The 20,296-nt window shown below is 46.6% G+C and overlaps 1 protein-coding gene across 8 annotated transcripts in view; it reads right to left on the bottom strand.

The window, feature by feature from the left end:
• Window positions 1–5,751: 5,751 nt before the first annotated feature.
• The window catches only part of zmym2 (zinc finger, MYM-type 2), a 28,387-nt gene continuing 13,842 nt past the window's right edge, over window positions 5,752–20,296 (bottom strand). For 7 of the 8 annotated variants that reach the window (XM_031583289.2, XM_031583295.1, XM_031583270.2 and 4 more), the window contains exons 4-23: window positions 19,972–20,170; window positions 18,675–18,887; window positions 17,973–18,129; window positions 17,469–17,584; window positions 16,930–17,055; window positions 16,261–16,411; window positions 14,673–14,845; window positions 14,061–14,226; window positions 13,907–13,941; window positions 13,512–13,653; window positions 13,214–13,344; window positions 12,540–12,669; window positions 11,942–12,142; window positions 10,643–10,755; window positions 9,989–10,175; window positions 9,392–9,537; window positions 7,909–8,023; window positions 6,920–7,165; window positions 6,505–6,631; window positions 5,752–6,126 (exon numbers count right to left, since the gene is read on the bottom strand). In XM_031583289.2, coding sequence (XP_031439149.1) covers window positions 5,838–6,126; window positions 6,505–6,631; window positions 6,920–7,165; window positions 7,909–8,023; window positions 9,392–9,537; window positions 9,989–10,175; window positions 10,643–10,755; window positions 11,942–12,142; window positions 12,540–12,669; window positions 13,214–13,344; window positions 13,512–13,653; window positions 13,907–13,941; window positions 14,061–14,226; window positions 14,673–14,845; window positions 16,261–16,411; window positions 16,930–17,055; window positions 17,469–17,584; window positions 17,973–18,129; window positions 18,675–18,887; window positions 19,972–20,170 — 3,163 coding nt within the window. In that variant the 3' untranslated portion in view covers window positions 5,752–5,837. The remainder of the gene's footprint in view (window positions 6,127–6,504; window positions 6,632–6,919; window positions 7,166–7,908; window positions 8,024–9,391; window positions 9,538–9,988; window positions 10,176–10,642; window positions 10,756–11,941; window positions 12,143–12,539; window positions 12,670–13,213; window positions 13,345–13,511; window positions 13,654–13,906; window positions 13,942–14,060; window positions 14,227–14,672; window positions 14,846–16,260; window positions 16,412–16,929; window positions 17,056–17,468; window positions 17,585–17,972; window positions 18,130–18,674; window positions 18,888–19,971; window positions 20,171–20,296) is intronic. The other variant, XM_031583308.2, reaches the window with a different exon arrangement.

A 20,296-nucleotide genomic window follows, 5' to 3' on the forward strand; every position in this document is an offset into this window, starting at 1 on the left:
TAACGAATAGCTAATAAAACAGAGATCAGTGTTGCTATCACAACCAGAGCTTAAGAAGCGTTTTTTGTTTAAAAAAATCTGGATCTGGAATACATTTGGATGAAATTCCCATTCTCTACTCTACTAACCAGTTTGGAAACCAGAGGAAATATCATGGGGACCTTTTTAAAACGATTAACGTGGTAGATAAAGCCAACAATTTTTTTCTGTTTTGGTCCATTTTTGTTGTCTATTTTTGAAAGATATTGTATGAATGTGAAGAATTTTCAAAATGTCACATTGCAGCACAAATGGAATGGGTGATGGCAACAGAAAAATAAGAAAAACTAAACAGTGTGCTACCAAAGAGTGACAGGCACATAAGAGACCAGACCAGTGAGTGGGAAAGGGGAAAGTGTGGGGGTTGGGGGATATCCGAGGAAAGAGAGAGGAGATGATAGATTCTGGAGTGGACGGTCCAGTAGCTGTGGAGTGTTGGTGGATGGCCTGTCTGTTGGTCAAGCGCTTCAGTGTGAGCCCCGAAGGCCAGTGGCTGGGGGGTGGGGGGGTTGTGTCTGCTCCAGCTCAAAGCCTAAAACAGACAGGGGTTTATTTATAGCCTTTAATCACCAATACAAATTCACACGGGCCCCACTGCCCAAATACTTCAGCCTCCCTGTTGTTTATTTCAGGAGTGTCCTGGATGTTTGCATGGGGCCTGCACACCACAGTGCGTTGCTGTGCACACTGGGCCCCAGATATGTAAGTATAAACTCACCTCTTGGAGCAGCATGAGTTATGCTACTCTGGTGGACCGACTGTATTGCTTGGACAAAATGAAGAGCTTGGTATTACATACGTTGCATGGAGTGATGTAACATTAGTTTATGAGAGGGGTAATCAAAATACTTATATACTTAATAGTTATAGTAGTGTTCCTTGCGGAGTGGATCATTTGTGGATAATTACTTTGTATTTGTAATTATCAGTGATAATTTACTGTACATTAGCCTCTACTCCATCTCTGCGGAAAGCTAGAGTTATTAGTCTGTGTTGTGTTCCAGTACTCATGGAGCTTCAGTGCCTACGTTTGAGGGAGGGGCCTGTCACTTTTGAGGGATGGTTACAAAGTGGTGAAGCCAATGTTCAGAATGGGGGGGCTGTCAGGGTGTGTAGGGGTTGGTGCTCCATAGCAACACCTACAGGTTTAGAATCAAACTTTACCACCACAGTTTGGCAGGATGACTAGGTGACAAGTTATTGCACACCCCCCCCCCCTCTTCCCTTAAAAATTCTTTGTTGTCAGTATGTGACACTTATATAGTCAGTATGTGAATTTATCACTTTATATTTTAACACAGATACTGTAATAGTTCTAGAGGGGGGGGGGGGGGGGGGTGCTTGGGTAAAACTGTGGGTCTGTAATGTAGTGAAGGTGTGTGGATGATGTATTTATGTAATAAATCTGATCCTTATTCATTATTTTACATTAATTGTATTGCTCGGGTGAGCGGTTCATTACTACAATCGCAGCACACTTGCCCACAGGCCCTTTGCTGATGGAGGAGGGAGCTGGTGGGCGAACCAGACCTCCCACCACTGTGAGGGGTGAATAGTCAGTGTGGGGGGCAGATGGGTGACACCCACTGTCTCTCAGTGTCTTCTGAAACAGGGATAGGTCATCCTAAATTTAACTTAATCCTCCACGGACCAGCATTTAAAAACAGCTCCCCCAAGGTTAAGTTGGGCTGCGCAGAGAAGTCAGTGTCATGGCTGTCATAACAAAACCGTGACCTCTTCCTCCAGGCAACGGGACAAACGAGCACAGCGTTGTATTGTCGGTTTAGCCAGAGAAATATTACTTGGGGGGGGAGGAGGGGTTGGGGGCAGTAGAGAGCCACAATTTTAACCATCTTGTGAGATATTGAACTTTTTTTAATTAGTACTCATTTTTCCTCAGCTTTTTGCATCTAAGTGCTGGATGCATTTCATGTAAAAAAAAAAAAAGAGAAATGCAGTTGTCATCCATTCTGTCCCTCCTCTCTCTATAGCACAGTTGTACTCCTCGTACCCCACCAACACCCGTCCCCACCCCCACCCGTCCCTCCCAGCTCTGTTGTTTTATAATTAAATGGCGACATTAGTTCATATCATGTGATTCGAAAAGAATTCATCGCACATTAGAGACCCTAATCGCCACCTATAGTCTGCCGGCTGCCTCTGCCGAGAGTCTGTCCCACAGGACCCTGCTGAGCCAAGCGCTTTCTTTATGCGCCCTGAAAGGGCCGGGGATTGAGCCCAAACAAAAAAAAACCCCACGAGGGTGAAAAATGTTTTTACACTCGCTCGCACTCTCGCAAGGCTGTGTCTGTGTGAGCAGTACAGGGCTGGGTTTTTAGCTTTAGATCAATGGGACAAGTTATTGGAGTCTGGCCAACTCTAACCGATAGAAAAGAAAGAAAAAAGCTGCCTCTTCAAAAAAAAATGGAGGGTTTGTCATACCTGCACAAATGCTCATAAAAACGGCATATTGTTTTAAGAGAATGCATATGCACCTACAGCTTCCCAGAAGCCTTTAGATTATGTTTTCTGAAAAACTGCCTGAACTATTAAAAATGTTTGAATCTGATGGTAAATCTAACACAGCACACACACCCTCACCTCCTCACACATATACTGTACACACACACACACACACACACACACAGATGGGTGTGAAGTCCATATGCACTGACACAGGGGTGGGGAGACCTGTGGCAGTTTTATGTCAGTCTCACTCAGGAGGCAAACACAGTGGATGCTTTCTCAGATGCCCCCGACATCGACTCCTAAAGGTCACCCCCACTCCCTGCCACCCCATCAGACGGGCATGATGGGTATCGGTTGGTTATAATTTGGTCTAGGGCTGTGATGTTAATGAATTTAGTGTTTTTACACGGCCCCCCCTTCCCCAACTGTACCACACTGCCCCCCAGTGGTGGATATGTGAAATATACCCCCATGACACAACCCCCAGCCCCCCCGCCCCCTCTTCTCCACACAAATACTTACCTGCGGCACAGTGGTGCCCCCTGCCATCAGACCTAGTTACCCTTCTCCCAATGGTGAACTTTCTTTGTGACATCAGCCCTAGTTACCCTTCTCCCAATGGTGAACTTCCCTTTGTGACATCAGATCTAGTTACCCGTCTCCCGATGGTGAGCTTTCCTTCGTTGCATTTTTCTCACAAAGTGTAGTAGATCATATAGCTATGTGGAGGCAGTGTGTATGAGCTGTAGTATATTATCCTAAAATATCAAGACCTCTTGAAAACTATCGGGGTGTTTCTATTTCAGATTACAACTTCATATGTCCTCCTCTGTGGTCTACAGACACCCCCGCCACACATTCCACATGCTGTTCTCACCAACCAACTCTCTAAATTGCATCTCACTGCCTGAGCAAAACTGCAGAGAGAATAAGGGGCCAATTATACCAAAAAAACCTGTAAAGGCAATGTTGACTTATTAAAAGTGTAAAGGAAAAAAATATTAGCATATACTAGTAATACCTAGGTTTGCTCTGCGGGGAAAAAGTGACCTCAATTGGACACACACACGAAAACAACCATCCACGCATCTGTGTACAACCACAGAGGAAGTAGCCTGAAGTTCATGGCTATAAATAGCTGGCCATAACGGATGTAATCCCAGCGGTCTCCACATACACTCGGGTTGAGGGTGAATTTGAAGGTTTTACAAATGCTATGATGTCAATCGACACCGTGATTGATCAACCAGGCACCCGTGGAAACAGAAAATGTACATCTTATCTTATTCAATCCCTTCTCTTCTGCCATTTCTTGAAATGACATCATACTGAGGAGTTAACTCTGCCACGGCCTTGACCTTGAGTTGCTTACATGAGACACCCCTCCACACATGCTTGCCTGTCAGTTTACACATAGCACACCTCTTGACAATGCATCGTGCCTAAAACACGCAACCTCGGAATTGGCAGTAACAACGACTTCAGTCGCGGCCTAACCATACCTTGCATTCTCAACAGCGGTGTAATCCTAACCCCACAGATTAAGGTGGGTCTGTGTAGAGTAGAACAGACCTTATGGGAGGAGGATATTAATAGCTGTACAGTTGCTCGTTCAATCCTCAACATGGAAAACCTGACAAGCCTCCTCTATATATAGCACCTGTACACTATGCCTATGAGGCACCTCACCACTAAAAAAACACATTCATACTGGTGCAGGGAAATGCCCATGCACGCGCACAAAAACACATGCACGCACGCGCACACACACACGCGCATACAAGCATGCACACATGCACAAACATACATACACACAGGCAAAAACACACAATTTTAAAAGAGATCCTCCTTCCCAACTTTTGCTGGAATACAGCAGCATGTTTGGACAAACAACACCATTATGCACAAACAAACAACACCAACATGCACAAACAAACATAAGTGAAGCAAACTGGACACTTATATCACAACCACTGGCAGGCACAATGAATATATGGATTTGGAATTTATTGTAAGAAAATAAAAATACAACATAAACTTAATGAAAAGGTATGAAGTAACTATTCTTCCTTCACATAAATAAAATTCCAACATTGAACATAGACAAAGTGTTCAAATGTAGTTTGGATGCAAGCGTCCCCAATGACAAAAAACAAACAAACAAGAAAACCGAAAGTACATTTGTCTCCCCCAGCAGGGTGTCACACGACACCCACATTTCATTAAAGCAATTTTCAACGGATGGGAAGTGTTCAACGCACTTGTGGCCAAATGCTTTTGTTTATTTCAAACTTAATATCCACAAAAAAAAAAGGAAAAAAAGAAAAAGCAGGTAAACTTAAACGGAAGAGGAACGGTAGCTTCAGAAACTCAAACAGCCTCGTCCCCAAAAAATAAACGGAATCCGGCATTCTTCCTCTCTCCAAAGTGAGCAGCAGAAACAGGGAGAGATACAGAGAGAGAGAGGCTATAACAGGAAGGGAGATAGACGAGTGAAAATCACACCGGACAACTCCTGGCCTGTATCAGGTCTTTAATGTTCGTACTTGAGGAGTAGAGAGATAAAGGGGGTGCACACACACACACACACACACACACACACACACACACACTGTTCAACAAGCTCTCACTGGGGGTCTCCCCTCCACTTATGAACAGAAACGCACATATTAATCAAAGTCCAATCAATCATAATAAATAAGTCACTTTGAAAAAAAGAAGTTGGTGTCAAAGGGTTAGAGCAGATTCAGGAAGCCATGTGGGTTGTGTGCGTGTTGTATTTTTTTTTGTTTTCTTTTTTCTTTTTTTCACTCTTCTCTTCCCACCCTACCCTCGCTACTACAGCTATTTACAAGTCCGAGCTGCCCAATCTGGGCATATTAAGTAATGCTACATCACATATACACTCTCCTCCCTCCGGAAAAAACTAACAAAACGACAAATAAAACAAAAACAAAACAAATCAAATCAAATCATGAAAAGCAGTCTGGATTTTTGCTTTTCGTGTTAATATATATATATATATATATATTTTATAGTTTTTGTTTGAAGCACCACACGCTCATGCCCACTGTCGAATCGTCCAAGTCTGGTCGGTCTCGCCCATCCGAGGGGCCACACTCTGGTCACAGATCAGTCTATAAGCACACGGCCTCATCACGTCTGGACACGCACTCCCTTGGCCTCCACGTTCTGGGACCAGTCCTGATGCCTGTGAATGAGGGTGTGTGTGTAGTGGGGGGAGGTGCCGACAGACGTGTAGTGACCGTTAGACGGGGGCAGAGGGAGGAGGGGAAGCAGGGGCTATTCTGAAGGGGGGGGGGGGGGGGTTAATCCATCCCGCCCTCCATTTCTTTTTGCTTCTCTTTGTCTTCGCCGTCTCCCTCCTCCTCCTCCTCCTCCTCGGGGTGGTTCTCCTGGTAGACATCCTTGACCAGGAGGATGCGGATGAGGAGGCTCTCCAGCACGCTCCTGTCCAGCGGTGTGCTGCTGTACCACAGGGGGCCGTTACCGTCACCGTCACCGCAGTCGTCACCGTCACCGCAGTCGTCACCGTCGCCGCCCGACGCCTCGGGCTGCATGTAGAAGAGGTCTGCTCTCTGGCGCATAGACACAGGGCTGGGAGAGGAGAAGACAGAGTGTGTGTGTGTGTGTGTGTGTGTGTGTGTGTGTGTGTGTGAGAGAATGGGGGAGGATACAGCACAAATGAGGAAAAACCATCATATGAGAGGAGAAAGAAACCAAAAAGAAAATACCATAGAAGGGAAGATAGACAGAGCAACAGATGTGACAAGAGCAGTGGAAATTACTTGAGGGACAAAGAAAAGAAGGCAAAGCCCGATGAAAGAAAATTATGGTCCAGGTGTGAATGATACAGATACAGCGCCCTCATACTTTTGGGAAAACGACTGCTTTGAAAATTCCAGTAGCAATGCATTGTGGGGGATGTAGGCTATCCAAAATTATGCTCATTGCCATATAGAGTCTGTAACTCACCACTTAGACAGATAGACCTCATAAAGGCGACTCTCATGTTTCTTCACCGGACAGTGGGTGGAGCCTCCCGACCCATCATCGGGCTCATAGTCATTCTGTTGCCGTTTCCTCTTATTTCCTGTTTGTACTGCCAATCAAAAACATCAACAAAAAAAAGAGCATTTTGAATATTGAAACCAGCCAGTGATATTCAAAGCGACTTTAAGTATGGGTACCGTTTACAGTTTCACTGCACTTTGCAGTGCCCCTTCACAATCAGCAAGCATGTAATTCATGTTTTAGCTTCAGTCTGAAAGCACAAGAGCACCTCATTTCATGCCCCTTGTTCACTAGGCGATCTTGGCCACCTTAACCAGAATGACAAACTGCCGTCAGATCTACATGTTTCTTAGTTAGTTTAGTTTTGGAAGCGTACCCTGGTGCTCGTCCTGTGAGATGGAGGGGACGCGTATGCAGACGGAGACCTCCTGCGTGAGCGGGTCGGTGCGGCTCGGCCCGTAGACGTTGGCGAAGGAGAGGCGCAGGTGCTGCTCGACCGTGCGCAGGCCGAAGTATTTCGTGTTCAGGTACACGAGCGAGCGCAGGAGCGCTACAGGGCTCTGCTTCCCCAGCAGGCCGCTGTCCCACAAGCAATGCTCCTGCACACGTCCCCATAGAGAACCTACACACACACACACACACACACACACACACACACACACACACACACACACACACACACACACACACACACACACACACACACACACACACACACACACACACACACACACACACACACACACACACACACACACACACACACACACACACACACACACACACACAAACATTTTTTTGCTGACACATGGACATCCGTATCATAATAGTCATGACACAATAGTCACATCTGATCCGCTTGTATGGATGTGAGGGGTAGTTATTTGAGCGTTCATGTTCCAAAATCAGGCGTAGTACTCTTTTAAACAAGAACATGTCCTCATATCAAATTAGTCAACACCATATTTCAGGATGTGAACAGCATTGGTTATAATCACAGGACATTTCTGCAAAAGTGGAATAACTGTAAAAGCCCAAGAAGCAGAGGCACCAGCCCAGAGCTCTAGAAAGACATGACTTGTACTCGTTGTTGTTGTTGTTGACGACGACATGACATGTTGTTGTATGGCCTTGCCTTGACAGCTAGTGTAAAACAAGCTGTTATGTCTCATGCCATTCCATACAGTGCTACTTTTAAACTTCACCCTTACAGATCCCCCTAATACAACAACTCCCATTCGGCTCGGACACGTCAACAACCTTCCGTATGAAACTTGTAAATGATGAATGACTTAGATCAGCGGTATGGAGCAGAATAAGCAGAGGGCGAGTTTGACCCTGTGAGGGTCAGTGTGTTGTACTCACCGTCGGGTAACACACTGGGCTGCCAGTCTTTGAGGATCTTGTTCAGCTCCTCCCCAAACTGCCTGTAACAGGGGTCACTGAAGAGGTCATCCGTCCTCCCTTTGTCCTGCAAGTGCTATAAACACACACACACACACACACCAGGGTCAGTTGTCACCAGCAGCAGGTCATCAATGTCAGTGAGTGGAGTTTTATTTACCATATAGGTTGCCCTAATATTCTTAACTGTCTAACAAAAGAAGGCCCTCCCCATGTTAGCCTAGCCTAGCAATACCATTAAAACTCCTTCCTGCATTAACCTAACCTAGCAATACCACTAACACTCCTTCCTGTGTACTTGTAGCCAGTTGGTGTCTGTTTTGGTGACAGCGCGCCATCGCTTGAAAAAAATTGAGAGATTGATGTGCGAGGTTGGAGTGCAAGAGGAATCAGATGCCTAGTTTCTATTTGGGCAGAAGATTCAGTCCAAAGAAAACTAGACGACGATCCATCATAACCAGGCTGAGCAGTACACCTTTGACGCTTACAGATAAAGGTTTTGCTATGAAGAGGGAAGATAATGGCTACAACCATATCTGGCAGCTACGGGCAGTCAGTCAGGCAGACCCCGAGTGGCGTAAACAGTGTCCTCATATTTCATATAAAGTCAACACCTTGATTCAGGATGTGAACAGCAATAGAGATATAATCATTGGACACCAGGGATGGTCACAGGCCCCCCTGAATTCTGGGAATGTACGTGGGAATGTGCACTCAGTGCAGCTCATGAGTTCACCGCCCCCCCACTGCCCTGACAACTCTCTCACCCTCTAGGGAAGTTTCTGAGAAGTGGCGTGGTTATAGAGCGGGCTATGCCCCCTAAAGGAATGGCCCACAGCACTCCAGTCTCCATCTCTTCCCATGTAACAGTCAGTGCAGCCATTTCAGAGGGGCGATAATGAAACAGTGAACGCAGTCACCACAGTGTTACCCCATGGCATGGAGATTGAGACGTGCTCTCACACGGCAGCACACAGCTCCTCAGCTGACCTCTTTCACTTCAAATCGCCCACATGACCTGGAAGTGGGCCTGCAACCATAGCAACACAATCTACTGACTAAGCTATGGAAACCTACCGTAATATCGTAATTATTTATTTTTTTTAAACGCGGCCTGTTTTCAGGATCATGCTAGTTTACCTTGTGATCCAGCTTCCTGTAGCTGAGGTAGATTGATTTGTTATGGTTTGCAGTTCCATTTAAGGGTCATTTGGCACAGGAGGTAAAGAGCATTAGCCACGGTGTGATATCCCATGTGGCATTACACAGAATGCTGGAGAAAGCGTTTTCCAACATTTCCACATCACGTAATACTCTCCAACAGACACATAAGCCCTTCGACTCAGATCCTACATGCTGTACTTCAAGACATAAATCCACACAAGCTTTACGGCAACACACACACACACAACCACAGAGATTCCTTCCCATGGCGGCGTCTCACCTTTTGGATGCTGAGGCAGAGGTAGAGGATGCTGTCGGGAGCGTAGCGTTCTCCGTTGGGCCGCCGCACCTCTCGGACAAAGCGGGAGAGTGCCTGGCTCAGACGCGATGCCTTCAGGGACAGCAGGTTACTCTTCACCCGCGCACCTGAGGCAAGACACAGCAGACCCGATCACATCACTTATGTTCAAACGTCCTCATCTTCATTAAACCATCATATGCCAATAGACTAATTAAATCTATTACGTCAACCTATCCTAACTCGGACATTTCTTCTAGACTGAAACTAGAAGACAAATAATATTATAGGATAGCTCAGTGGTTACCCTGCCAGCTCCTCTTGGTCAATCCTGACCAGTCGGTTTTTGATAGATAGAATTATTGTATAAAATAATAATATTAAAATATATAATAGTAAAAAAGTTTAAAATAATAAATATATTCGTATATCATTTTTGACAAACATATATCAAAATATTATTCAACATTCCTAACATTTCAGTGGTCCTATGGCACTTCCACTACACCTCCTCCCGCTGACAAAAGCCCTCTTCGTCCCCTTTGCCTGTCCTCTCTGCGGGGACTTCACAGGACTCACCTCGTTTGGGTCCATCCTGTGCGGGGGCGTCTGCTTCCTGTGGGGAAGCGCTGGCGGCGACCCACCGCCTCCAGGCATTGAGCCCGTAGCGAGGCCTGAGGGGGATGGCGCCCTCCCCAGAGTCCTCATCCACGCACGGGGACGCGGGAGCAGGGGAGCCCTCCTCCACCGCCTGCCGCTTCACTCCCTTCACCCACACACACACACACAAACAAACAAACAAACAGACAGACAAACAAACAAACAAACAAACAAAATCAGTCCGACAAGTTCTTTGAGAGAGAGCTTTATGTTTAAAACTGGGCACAAATCCAAGAGTTTTGTTAGAGTTCTGCTAAATGTGTTTGGCCCTAAATAAACAGCCCTGTCAGCTCAGACTCAGGCTGACAGAAATGTCCTCATTTAAATCTCATTTAAATTTAAAACTCATCAGGATGTGAACAGCAGTAGAGTTAGTTTTAATCATAGGACAGGTAGGTGTGTGTGTGTGTTTATCAAGGTCTTAGATGTAGGTAAAACTAGTAATGCCTGTGTTTGCTTGTGTACATGGGTGTGGTTATGTGCATTATTGCACACAAAATGCCAGCGTCCATGTACACACACATACATCTATGGCTGTGTGTGTGTGTGTGTGTGTGTAAACTGGTTCAGTACCTTCCGTCTGACTCTGGGTCGGGGCGTCTCCTCCTTCTCCTCGGCCAACACAGGGGGAAGAGTGAACCCCATCTCTGCATCTAGCCCCTCCACCACAGGCACTGGCTCCGAGGCTGTATAGCCACACACACACACACACACACACACACACCAGGCATTAACATATTTTGCTAACACATGGACATCTGTATCATAATAGTCATGACGGTCACATCTGATCCGCTTGCATGGATGTGAGGGGTAGTCATTTGAGAGTTCATGTTCCAAAATCAGGCGTAGTACCCTTTTATACAAGACCATGTCCTCATATCAAATTAGTCAACACCATATTTCAGGATGTGAACAGCAAATGGTTATAATCACAGGACATTTCTGCAGAAGTGGAATAACTGTAAAAGCCCAAGATGCAGACAGACACACACATACACACACGAGGGATTTAAGAAACTCGCTTGTAAATACAGCAGTGTGAGGTACTTGATTTAATTAAGTATTAGTTCCTTGCATTCAATCCATATGTGCTTTGCACGCAGCACACACACACACACACACACACACACACACACACACACACACACAGAGAGAAAGACAAACACTTCCCTCTGCTCCTAATTTAGAGAGGCAGGAGAGAGGCAGACACATGGGTGGACTAAGAGCCAACGTGAAGACACTGCACGGCTGCAAAGCCAGCCTAAGACAAGTGAAACCCCCTGCAGTGTAACGGGCTGAGCACTGGCCAAGACCCCGGAGGGCCAACACTGCTCACGTAAACACATGCCATTGCGTAATGTCAGGGAGCTCGCCAATGCCCCGCCTTTCTTTTTCTCCCCCTGTTGAATCCATCCCTCCTTCTCTCTCCCTCCCTCCCTCCCTCCGTCCCTCTAAGCCTCTCTTAGTCACCCTTTCCCAGCCATAGATTCCCCATCTCCAAATCCCCTGCTCTCAGACAGATGTCCACCGATGACTTTGGGCCTGCAAATAGCCACCCTGGAATTTGAATGAAAGATGACTGTCCCCCCCTTTTTCAGGAGACTGAGGACCCTCCCCTCCACACACAACCACAACTGTTGCCATCATGAAACACTTCTTCGCCAAGCGGTAAAGCGTTGCCGTGGCAACTGGTGAGAGTAACTGACAGCTCCATGGCAACAAAGCAGGGCAATGACAGGCATTGGCTCTGGTAACATGATGATTTGGTCGGTGTGTGTGTGTGTGTGGTGTATGATGGGTGTGCCATCATTTTAATGTGACCCAAAGCTAGCTTCAGAACGAGAGAATACAGATTCCAATAAAGTATACCTAATGGGAAGTCGTTTTCCAGGTCCAGGTCGGGCTCGTACTTCTCTCCCTCTTCCTCTTCCTTCTCCTTCTCCTCTTCCTCTTCCGAGCTGCTGCCACTGCTGCCATCACTGCTGCTGCTGCCGCCGCCCTCACTCTTCACACGTTCTCTCTTCACCAGTTGTTCTGCTCCCGACGAGTTCTCCTCCTCACACTTCACCTCTGAAACCCACAGACACACACACACACAGGGCTTGACTTGGCTCAAACATGTCCCCTCACCGGGAGGAGGTGGGTCTCTCAGCTGAGAACTGTATAGAGGAGCACGATGGAGCCGGTCGATATACAGGAGACGGAGGGTTCCAGCATTACGCAGAAAAGGACCAGTGCTCGTACGTTCACACTTAAAGTGGCTTCCAAAATAAAGCAGTCAAGCTCCCTTCTTTGCAAGATTAACGATTCATCTAAAAAAAAAACCCATCAAAGGATCAATTTGATGCAACCAAACTGATGCAACAAGAATATTTTTCTGTGTCTAGCCTGTTTCTCCAAAACACCCCAGACCTGGACGACAACCCCATGAGCTGGGTGCTTTCTCTCAGGTCCTCCTCCTGCTCACCTATGAGGTCGGGCTTTATGTCCTCTGTGGGCAGCAGGCCAGGGGGCAGCTTGGCCTTGAGCGCACTGATGGCCTCCACTATCTGATCCACATTCTGCAACGTGGTGGGCAGGAAGACTGGCACAGGCACCTCAGGAGAGAGAGAGAGAAACAAGTCAGTTAGTATGGGAGAAGGAAATAACGAGAGAGGAAGATGAAGGAAGTAGAAGGGACATAGACATATGAAGGAGAGAGGACAAAGATATGAACAAGGTAAGAGACAGATCTGAGATATGAACAAGGCAAGAGATCAGATATATGAACAAGGCAAGAGATCAGAGATATGAAGGAGAGCGGACAGAGATATGAACAAGTTAAGAGATCAGAACAAGCATGAGTCTTGGAGCATCACATAAATCCTACAGAAAACACAAATTAACGCATCATGCCAATTTGCATCTATATGAATCAGTTTACAATAAGATTGAACAAAGTATGCAACTGTTGGGTCAGAGTGGAAAAGGAGAAGTGAGCAAAAACAGAGAGAAGAAAAACAGGTGAGAAAAATATTTAAGAGAGTGTGCGATGATGTCTGTTGATTCAGGAAAGTGACAGGAGAAGAAGCGAGAGAGGGGGAGGAGAAGAAGAGAGAGAGGGGGAGGAGAAGAAAGGTCAGCAGTGGTGAGGGCTCTTACTGGGACGGGTATGGTGATGGGCGTGGGGCTGGCCTGGGCGTAGAGGTTCATGGGCACAGGCACGTAGACGGGCACCGGGATAGGGATAGGGATGTACTCCTTCTTCACCAGCTCGTCCAGTCCTGCCTCATCTAAACACACACACACACAAGATTAAGCAGGTAAATTTTTTTTTTTATACATATTTACGTTGTTAAATAAGAAAGTGAGTCTTTACATGTGTGCGTGACCATACAGATGCATGCTGTCCACCCAGTCAAACACACACACACACACACACACACACACACACACACACCTGTTTGCAGCTGCTTGCTCTGCATGTGCGGCTTGCAGTAGGTGGCCTTGGTCATGGTGAGGGGTTTGCACAGCACCGCCTTGTTCTTCACGTCTTTCAGGATCCCTCCGCCGGCGTACGACACTGGGCCCTGGTTGAACAGCTACGCCAGAGAGAAGACTTCATCAGTCAACACAGACATCAGTCAAACGTAGAATGCCAACTGTAGTAGCGAGGAGAACGCTTTTGTTTATATTTTCAAAAACCCCTCGAGAAGGAGCTTTTACAACTGGTCCTGGTACTCCAATCATAATGACTTGTTGAGCAATTCATGTTTCTCATACGGTACAACTTTTGGTGAGCACGCCACAAACACTTTGACACAACGTTACACACACACACACAGAGACACTTACCGTCACCTTTGTTCCCTGTGTCTGCACACCAATTCCTGCAAGTAAACAGACCGTGGGTTTCAGCACAGCATACTGAGACTACGACCCACACACAGGCACGTGCCCACATCTCAGCCAGGACAGGACATGACAGGGCAGATCAGGGGAGCCGTACCTATGGTTGTGTTTTCCGGGCCCTTCTGCGTGGCCATGTTGGGCTCGTTCTGTTGGCAGTAGAACCGCAGCAGACACTGCTGGTCACAGAAGTGTTTCATCTCTGACCTCCACTGCACAGACTCCGTCAGGCTGCCCTGCACCTTACAGCAGTCGCAGCGTGCCGCCTGGTGGACAGAGGGAGCAATTGCAATGCTGTAGTCATGCTGAGTATATTTGGTAACCAGTAACAAAACGGATGGAAAATCACAGCCCAATATCATCCCATGGAATGGTGTCATTAGTGTCCATCTTAATCCCAAGATAAATAGGCAAAATTAATGAATGTGTCACAAATTAAGGACTTAAATGCACACATTCAGAATTGTTTACGCATACGCATCATAACATCAGATATCCAACTTCAAACTTTATGTGTCTTTAGTTAGGGGGAGAGGGAAATCCCTATGCCAATTAATTGATTGATTGATTGAATTAATTAATTGAATAACTATCGGAGCAGACTCAAGGGTACACTACAGTAGTTGACCGGAGATGGGAGAGCAGGCGCCCACCCCAAACAGAACTGTTACTTCTGGCGTCCACCCAAGCAGCGTTATGATTGACCTCTGACCTTGTAGTACCAGTCGTGGAACTTCTTGGCGCAGGGCTCGCTGCAGAAGTCCCTGGAGACGTTGTCGATCAGCTTGGTGACGCTTTTCTTGCACATCTGGTTGCAGTGGTTACAGGTGACGCACTTCAGACCCAGACGTCGCGCAAAGCTCTGTTTGAACAGCAGCTTACAGCCTGGGCAGGGACAGAGGACGGACATGAGCGAGCACATATTACAACACACACACACACACACACACGAGAGGGCTCCACATACACAAGTCCAGGACCATGTTTCCCAAAAGCGTTGTTGATGTTTCCGTGGAGACGGAGAATGGTAAAAATTATCTTTCTATCAGTTAATGATGGTAGTTCAACAACGTTTGGGGGATATATACCTCTGATTACAAGGAGCACGGTAACAGGAGCACGGTAACAGCAACACAGACAGTAATGATGTTGTGTGTTACGGTCTGCTAGAAGACTCCATTGATGAACTCGCCCAGGAGAAACTGAGAGGACTATCTACTATGTCACATCTCCCTGAAGGGTGAGGTTCAGATCTTGAGAATTGGGTGGCAAAAGGACTCCACCTAGAGGCAGCTTAAGGCCCATCACATCTCAAATCACGGGAGGTTATCAGAGGTCACATTGTAATAGATACTGCCCTCATTGCACTGCTGATAACTTGGGAAGTTAAATCTTAAAGAGTCTAAAGAGAATCTAAAGAGAATTTCACAGCTTAATTATATGTACTCAACAAAAACTACAACATAGCTGTACAAATTACAACAACAAAAAAACAACAACAGCGTCTCTTCAAAACCTCTATGGATTACAAATTTGGTTTCTGGTATTCTAGTGAACATGCACAAATGCACAACAAAAAGAGAAATAATGGCATGGACAAGCCCAAAATGAAGACATAAATGTATACGAAGGATGCATAGGAATGTTGAGAACCAGAGACACATAAACAAACAGACAAACAAACACACAAATGCCTCGTGCATCAAGCCTCTAAACATTTTAGACCACATAACATCTAGAATTAAACTCGTTCTGTGAAACCTGAATTCTCAGTGTTCATAATAGTGATGAATGGCCACCATGTAGTACTGCAGCCAGGCCTGCCTGTGCTTGCGTGCTGCAGGGAGAACTGCTCTGTGCTCTGGAGCAGTGGGGAAAGCAGCTCTCTGTTCCTGGGGCACAGCTTGCAACTAGGCCAACATTGACAGACTGGTAACTAATGGAGTTTGAAAGCCTAATATATAATGCACCTCAAACACACACACGCACAGTGATTTCTAGCTGTTTCAGAACATCATCTAATGACAACCCAGGCTTAGAGACAAATACTGGATGGTGAGTTGGATGACGTGGCCATTTTTAAATATGTTTGCACATGCTGCAGTGTTAGGAAGAAGCAGCGTACATTACAAACGCGGGTGCATGATTTGGTGGACCATCAGAGAAACAGGTTCTGGTCTGTGGTGCTGATTTTATAAGAGTTATTAACTTTAAGGAGACAGGAACATCCAAAAGATGAGAAATACAGAACAAAAGTATAAATAAATGAATAAAAAGTGACAAAAAGGGCATGTGCAAACCTTCGCCACAGAAGGGCCTGCTGACGCCGGAGAACTTCTCGGTGTCATGGAGCGTCTTCTCCTCGTGACAGTACTCACAGAAGGCCACGATGCAGTGCAGTTTCTTATAGTCCTCACAACACGTCTTACTGCAAAACTGGTACACTTTAGTCTGTAGAGAACAAACGCGCACACACACACACACACACACACACACACACACACACACACACACACACACACACACACACACACACACACACACACACACACACACACACACACACACACACACAGTCAGAAAGAAAACCTCACACTCAGCAGAGGGATGAGACTAAGTCTATTAAAGCATAACCCAGGAGCAACCCTTTCACAAAAGGAGCTGTATGTAACAGGGAGATGTAGGTAACAAGGAGATGTAGGTAACAAGGAGATGTAGGTAAGAATCAGAGGCTTCTCTGTTGCTTTTGTACATTAACGCAAAACAAGGGGGCCAGTGACTATGCATCATCACCATCAAAATGCAACTGCTTTCTGAAACTAAAAGCATTACGAAATCCTTTTTCAAGCAGGTGAGAGGCACTACAACGACCCAAAGAGCCTGACTGGTGGCGTGGCGTTTGCTCAGTTGAGGTAGGCCATTGGTTAAACTGAATTGTTGTAGCTGCAGCAGCGGCGGTACACGCTCACCTCCCACTCCAGGGTCTCTGGCTTGAGGCTGAAAGCTCCACGGCAGTAGTTACACTTGAGCTGGATGTTGTTGCCTGCGACAGAGAGAGGAGCCTGGCCGTTGGTGGAAGTCTGAACCGCAGCGCTCTGGAGAGTGGGGGGTGGGGTGGGGGTAGAGCGAGAAGATGCTATTAGATAACCAACTGTGCATATGCATACACACAGGCACAATCACAGGCACACACACCTGGCGCACACACACACACACACACACACACACACCTGACACACACACACATCCTCCTCCTCTGAAAAGACTTATTTTCCATCTCTGCCATCACTGCTTCCTGAGTGCATTTCTTTACAGTGTATTTTACTGCATGAAACACAATGCACCGCAAAACGGTTCTGAATGCAACATACTGCGCTGCCTATTTTAGGCAACATTACCTCCAGGTGAAGGGGGAAGTGTGTGTGTGTGTGTGTGTGTGTGTGTGTGTGTGTGTGTAAGAGGGGGAGGTGGAGTTAAAATGAGGTGTGTGTGTGCGTGCCTAACACACCTGGAACTTGGTGACGCAATGTGAACTGCAGAAGTTTAAGACCTTCCCTTCGGGCAGAGTGGCCTGATACTGGGGCAACGCGTTCCTCTTACAGAAGTGACACGAGGGCTCAACATCTGCATGGGGGGAGAGGGAGCGAGAGAGAGAGGGAGGGATAGAGAGAGAGAGAAGGGGAAACAGAGACCAAGAGAGGAAGAGGAAGAAAGTGAAAGACCACAAAGTGAAAGCAAGAGAGAAAGATAGCGAGAAAGAAAGTTTTTTGTTTTTACATCAATATACTGACTACACATAAAAATGCATTCATGCTGACAATGTACAGAGGCCTTCTTGACACGACCGTGAGAACCTATTCATTAGTTTGTGTGGCTGCTGAGAATTTGAACCTGTGACCTTGTGCTAAACGACCAAGTCCACCACATCAACTTATGTTAGAACACCTAAAACACATCCACGAACACAAAAAGATGTGTAACAACCAAGATACGACACACACACACTACTCACTTTGCGGGGCAGACACAGACACAGACACCTTGGTCTTGTTCATGCAGGCGGTGGAGCAGTAGGGCTCCATGGCTCCCGTAGCCCCGATGCACTGGGTCACGTCGAACGAGCGACACAGAGTCTTACAGCCGGTGCACGCCGTCATCTTACCGTGAGCCTTCAACACAAAACAACAACAAACACTGATTACGGAGACTGTACCCCTACATGTTCTATTACAACAGAGAGAGAGAGAGAGAGAGAGACCAGTCTTGTCTCTTTCCTGTTGTGGTGTTTTAGCATAATTAGGTAATGTCATTGGAGTGGTGCTTTCCTCTTCCTCACCCCTGTCCATCTCACTGTAGGATCTATGATCCATCATCGTCGTCTGACTACGACGACAACAACGACGACTACGACAACAACAGAAAGTACATTTTGCAGCCCTTATTGTGCTATTTGAGGCTACAGCAGACAGATGGGTAGAAGTTAAACACATTGGATCACAGGCAGATGAAGTTTCTAATGGCGCCTCCATTAGGACAGCACAGTTCAGCCCAGCGCACTTATGACCATATCAATGCCGGAGCAAGGATTTATGTCTGGTGACCCTTGACCCTTGGGAAGCATATATTCCCACTGCGTTTCCCCATTGAGAAGGTTAATGTCCACCTGGGACAAGCCCGCTCTCTCACTCCCTGCCAGCCACACAGGCAGACTGACCTGCTTGTAGTCGCGGATGCAGTTCTGGGTGCAGAAGCGCTTCTGCTGGCCGTCCACCAGCAGGTAATGGTTGGCGGTGGCGCGGTTGGGCAGGTAGTTGCCGCACTGCTCGCAGCAGTTCATTACCAGACCGTTGGCCATGCGGTAGCGGTTAAAGCAGGCATCGCTGCAGATCTTATGCGTGACGTTCTTGAAGCTCACCTCGTGTCGGATCTGTAAATTACACATAGAGTTTCTTTTAAAACCACTTTCAATACAATTGATGTGTGTGTGTTCCTGGGTCACCCCAAGACACCCTTACCAGTGATGAATCCACGCTGTGAATGAAAAGATGCACAAACTTGTTACATACATTTGTACTTGTATTTCAGTCTTGTCTTCCTGTATTTCAGTCTTTTAGATTGTGTCTATGATGGACTGGTTTGTGCTCATGCATTCACACAAATCAAACAAGGGAAATGCGGTGTTTTTTTTGTTTCACTCATCTAACTTTAGGACACTCTGCCATGTTGTGGACTTCAAAAAGCAACTGGCTGTATGTATCCATGTAAGGAGGCAGGGCATTTACAACAACAATTACATAATAATGAGGCAATACTGGACATTTGATATGACACGATTCTTGATTACGGGTGATCGATCGTCCCCCCCAAACCTTTATCTTTAGCATACTAAGGTATACTGCATCTAAACACACACACACACACACACACACACACACACACACACACACACACACACACACACACACACACACACACACACACACACACACACACACACACACACACACACACACACACACACACACACACACACACACGTCCCCACAATTCCTTTGTGTTGTATTCCCATTCATGCATTAAATGCTGAACTACGCTGGTTGCAAGCTAGTCCCTCCCACTTCATTCAGAATTACAGCTACTCATTCCAGCCAACACTTTTATCCAAATCAAGTTATTAGTTCAAGACGGGTGTTATCAATATGTGTGCTCCAACAACTTGTGCCTGTGTTGTGATGCATTGTGGGTAATCATATCCCGCCGTGGCTCTACACATGAGACGGGGTTGCAAGAGGCCCAATGTTATGCAAATCACAGTAGATCAGAAGATCCCTGGAATTCTAAATCATGACTTCCATGTTGGCCCCTTGCATCCACGTCTGTCAGCTAAACTGCTACAACTAAGCCACACTTCAAATCACAATCATAATTCAAATCAAAGTTACTTCACCCAAATTGATTTACAGCTTAAGAAGACAGTTTTTTCGGCAGTGCTTTCTGGGATTTAAACCAACCTCCTTCGCAGCGTTGGCACCTACAGAAGCACTCACCTCCGTGAGCTTTCCGCAAACGGTGCACTTGGTCTTGATGGCGCTCTTGGGGGGGACCTGCTTATTCTCGTAGGCCGCCAGGCAGCCGGTGCTGCAGAACTCCTGGAAGGACTCGCTGGAGTCCACCTGGGCCACGATGGTGCCCTTCATACTCGTTATGTCCCTACGGACCAATGAGAAGGCAGCTTCAGGAACAGTCACATGCTGACGGCAACAGACACACTCAGGCCAGTCTGAGGGCAGTCACCTCATCCATTAAACACTGAAGCTCTGATGAGTCATGCATAGA

This window comes from Clupea harengus, chromosome 2 (assembly GCF_900700415.2).
Source record: "Clupea harengus chromosome 2, Ch_v2.0.2, whole genome shotgun sequence".
NCBI lineage: Eukaryota > Metazoa > Chordata > Actinopteri > Clupeiformes > Clupeidae > Clupea > Clupea harengus.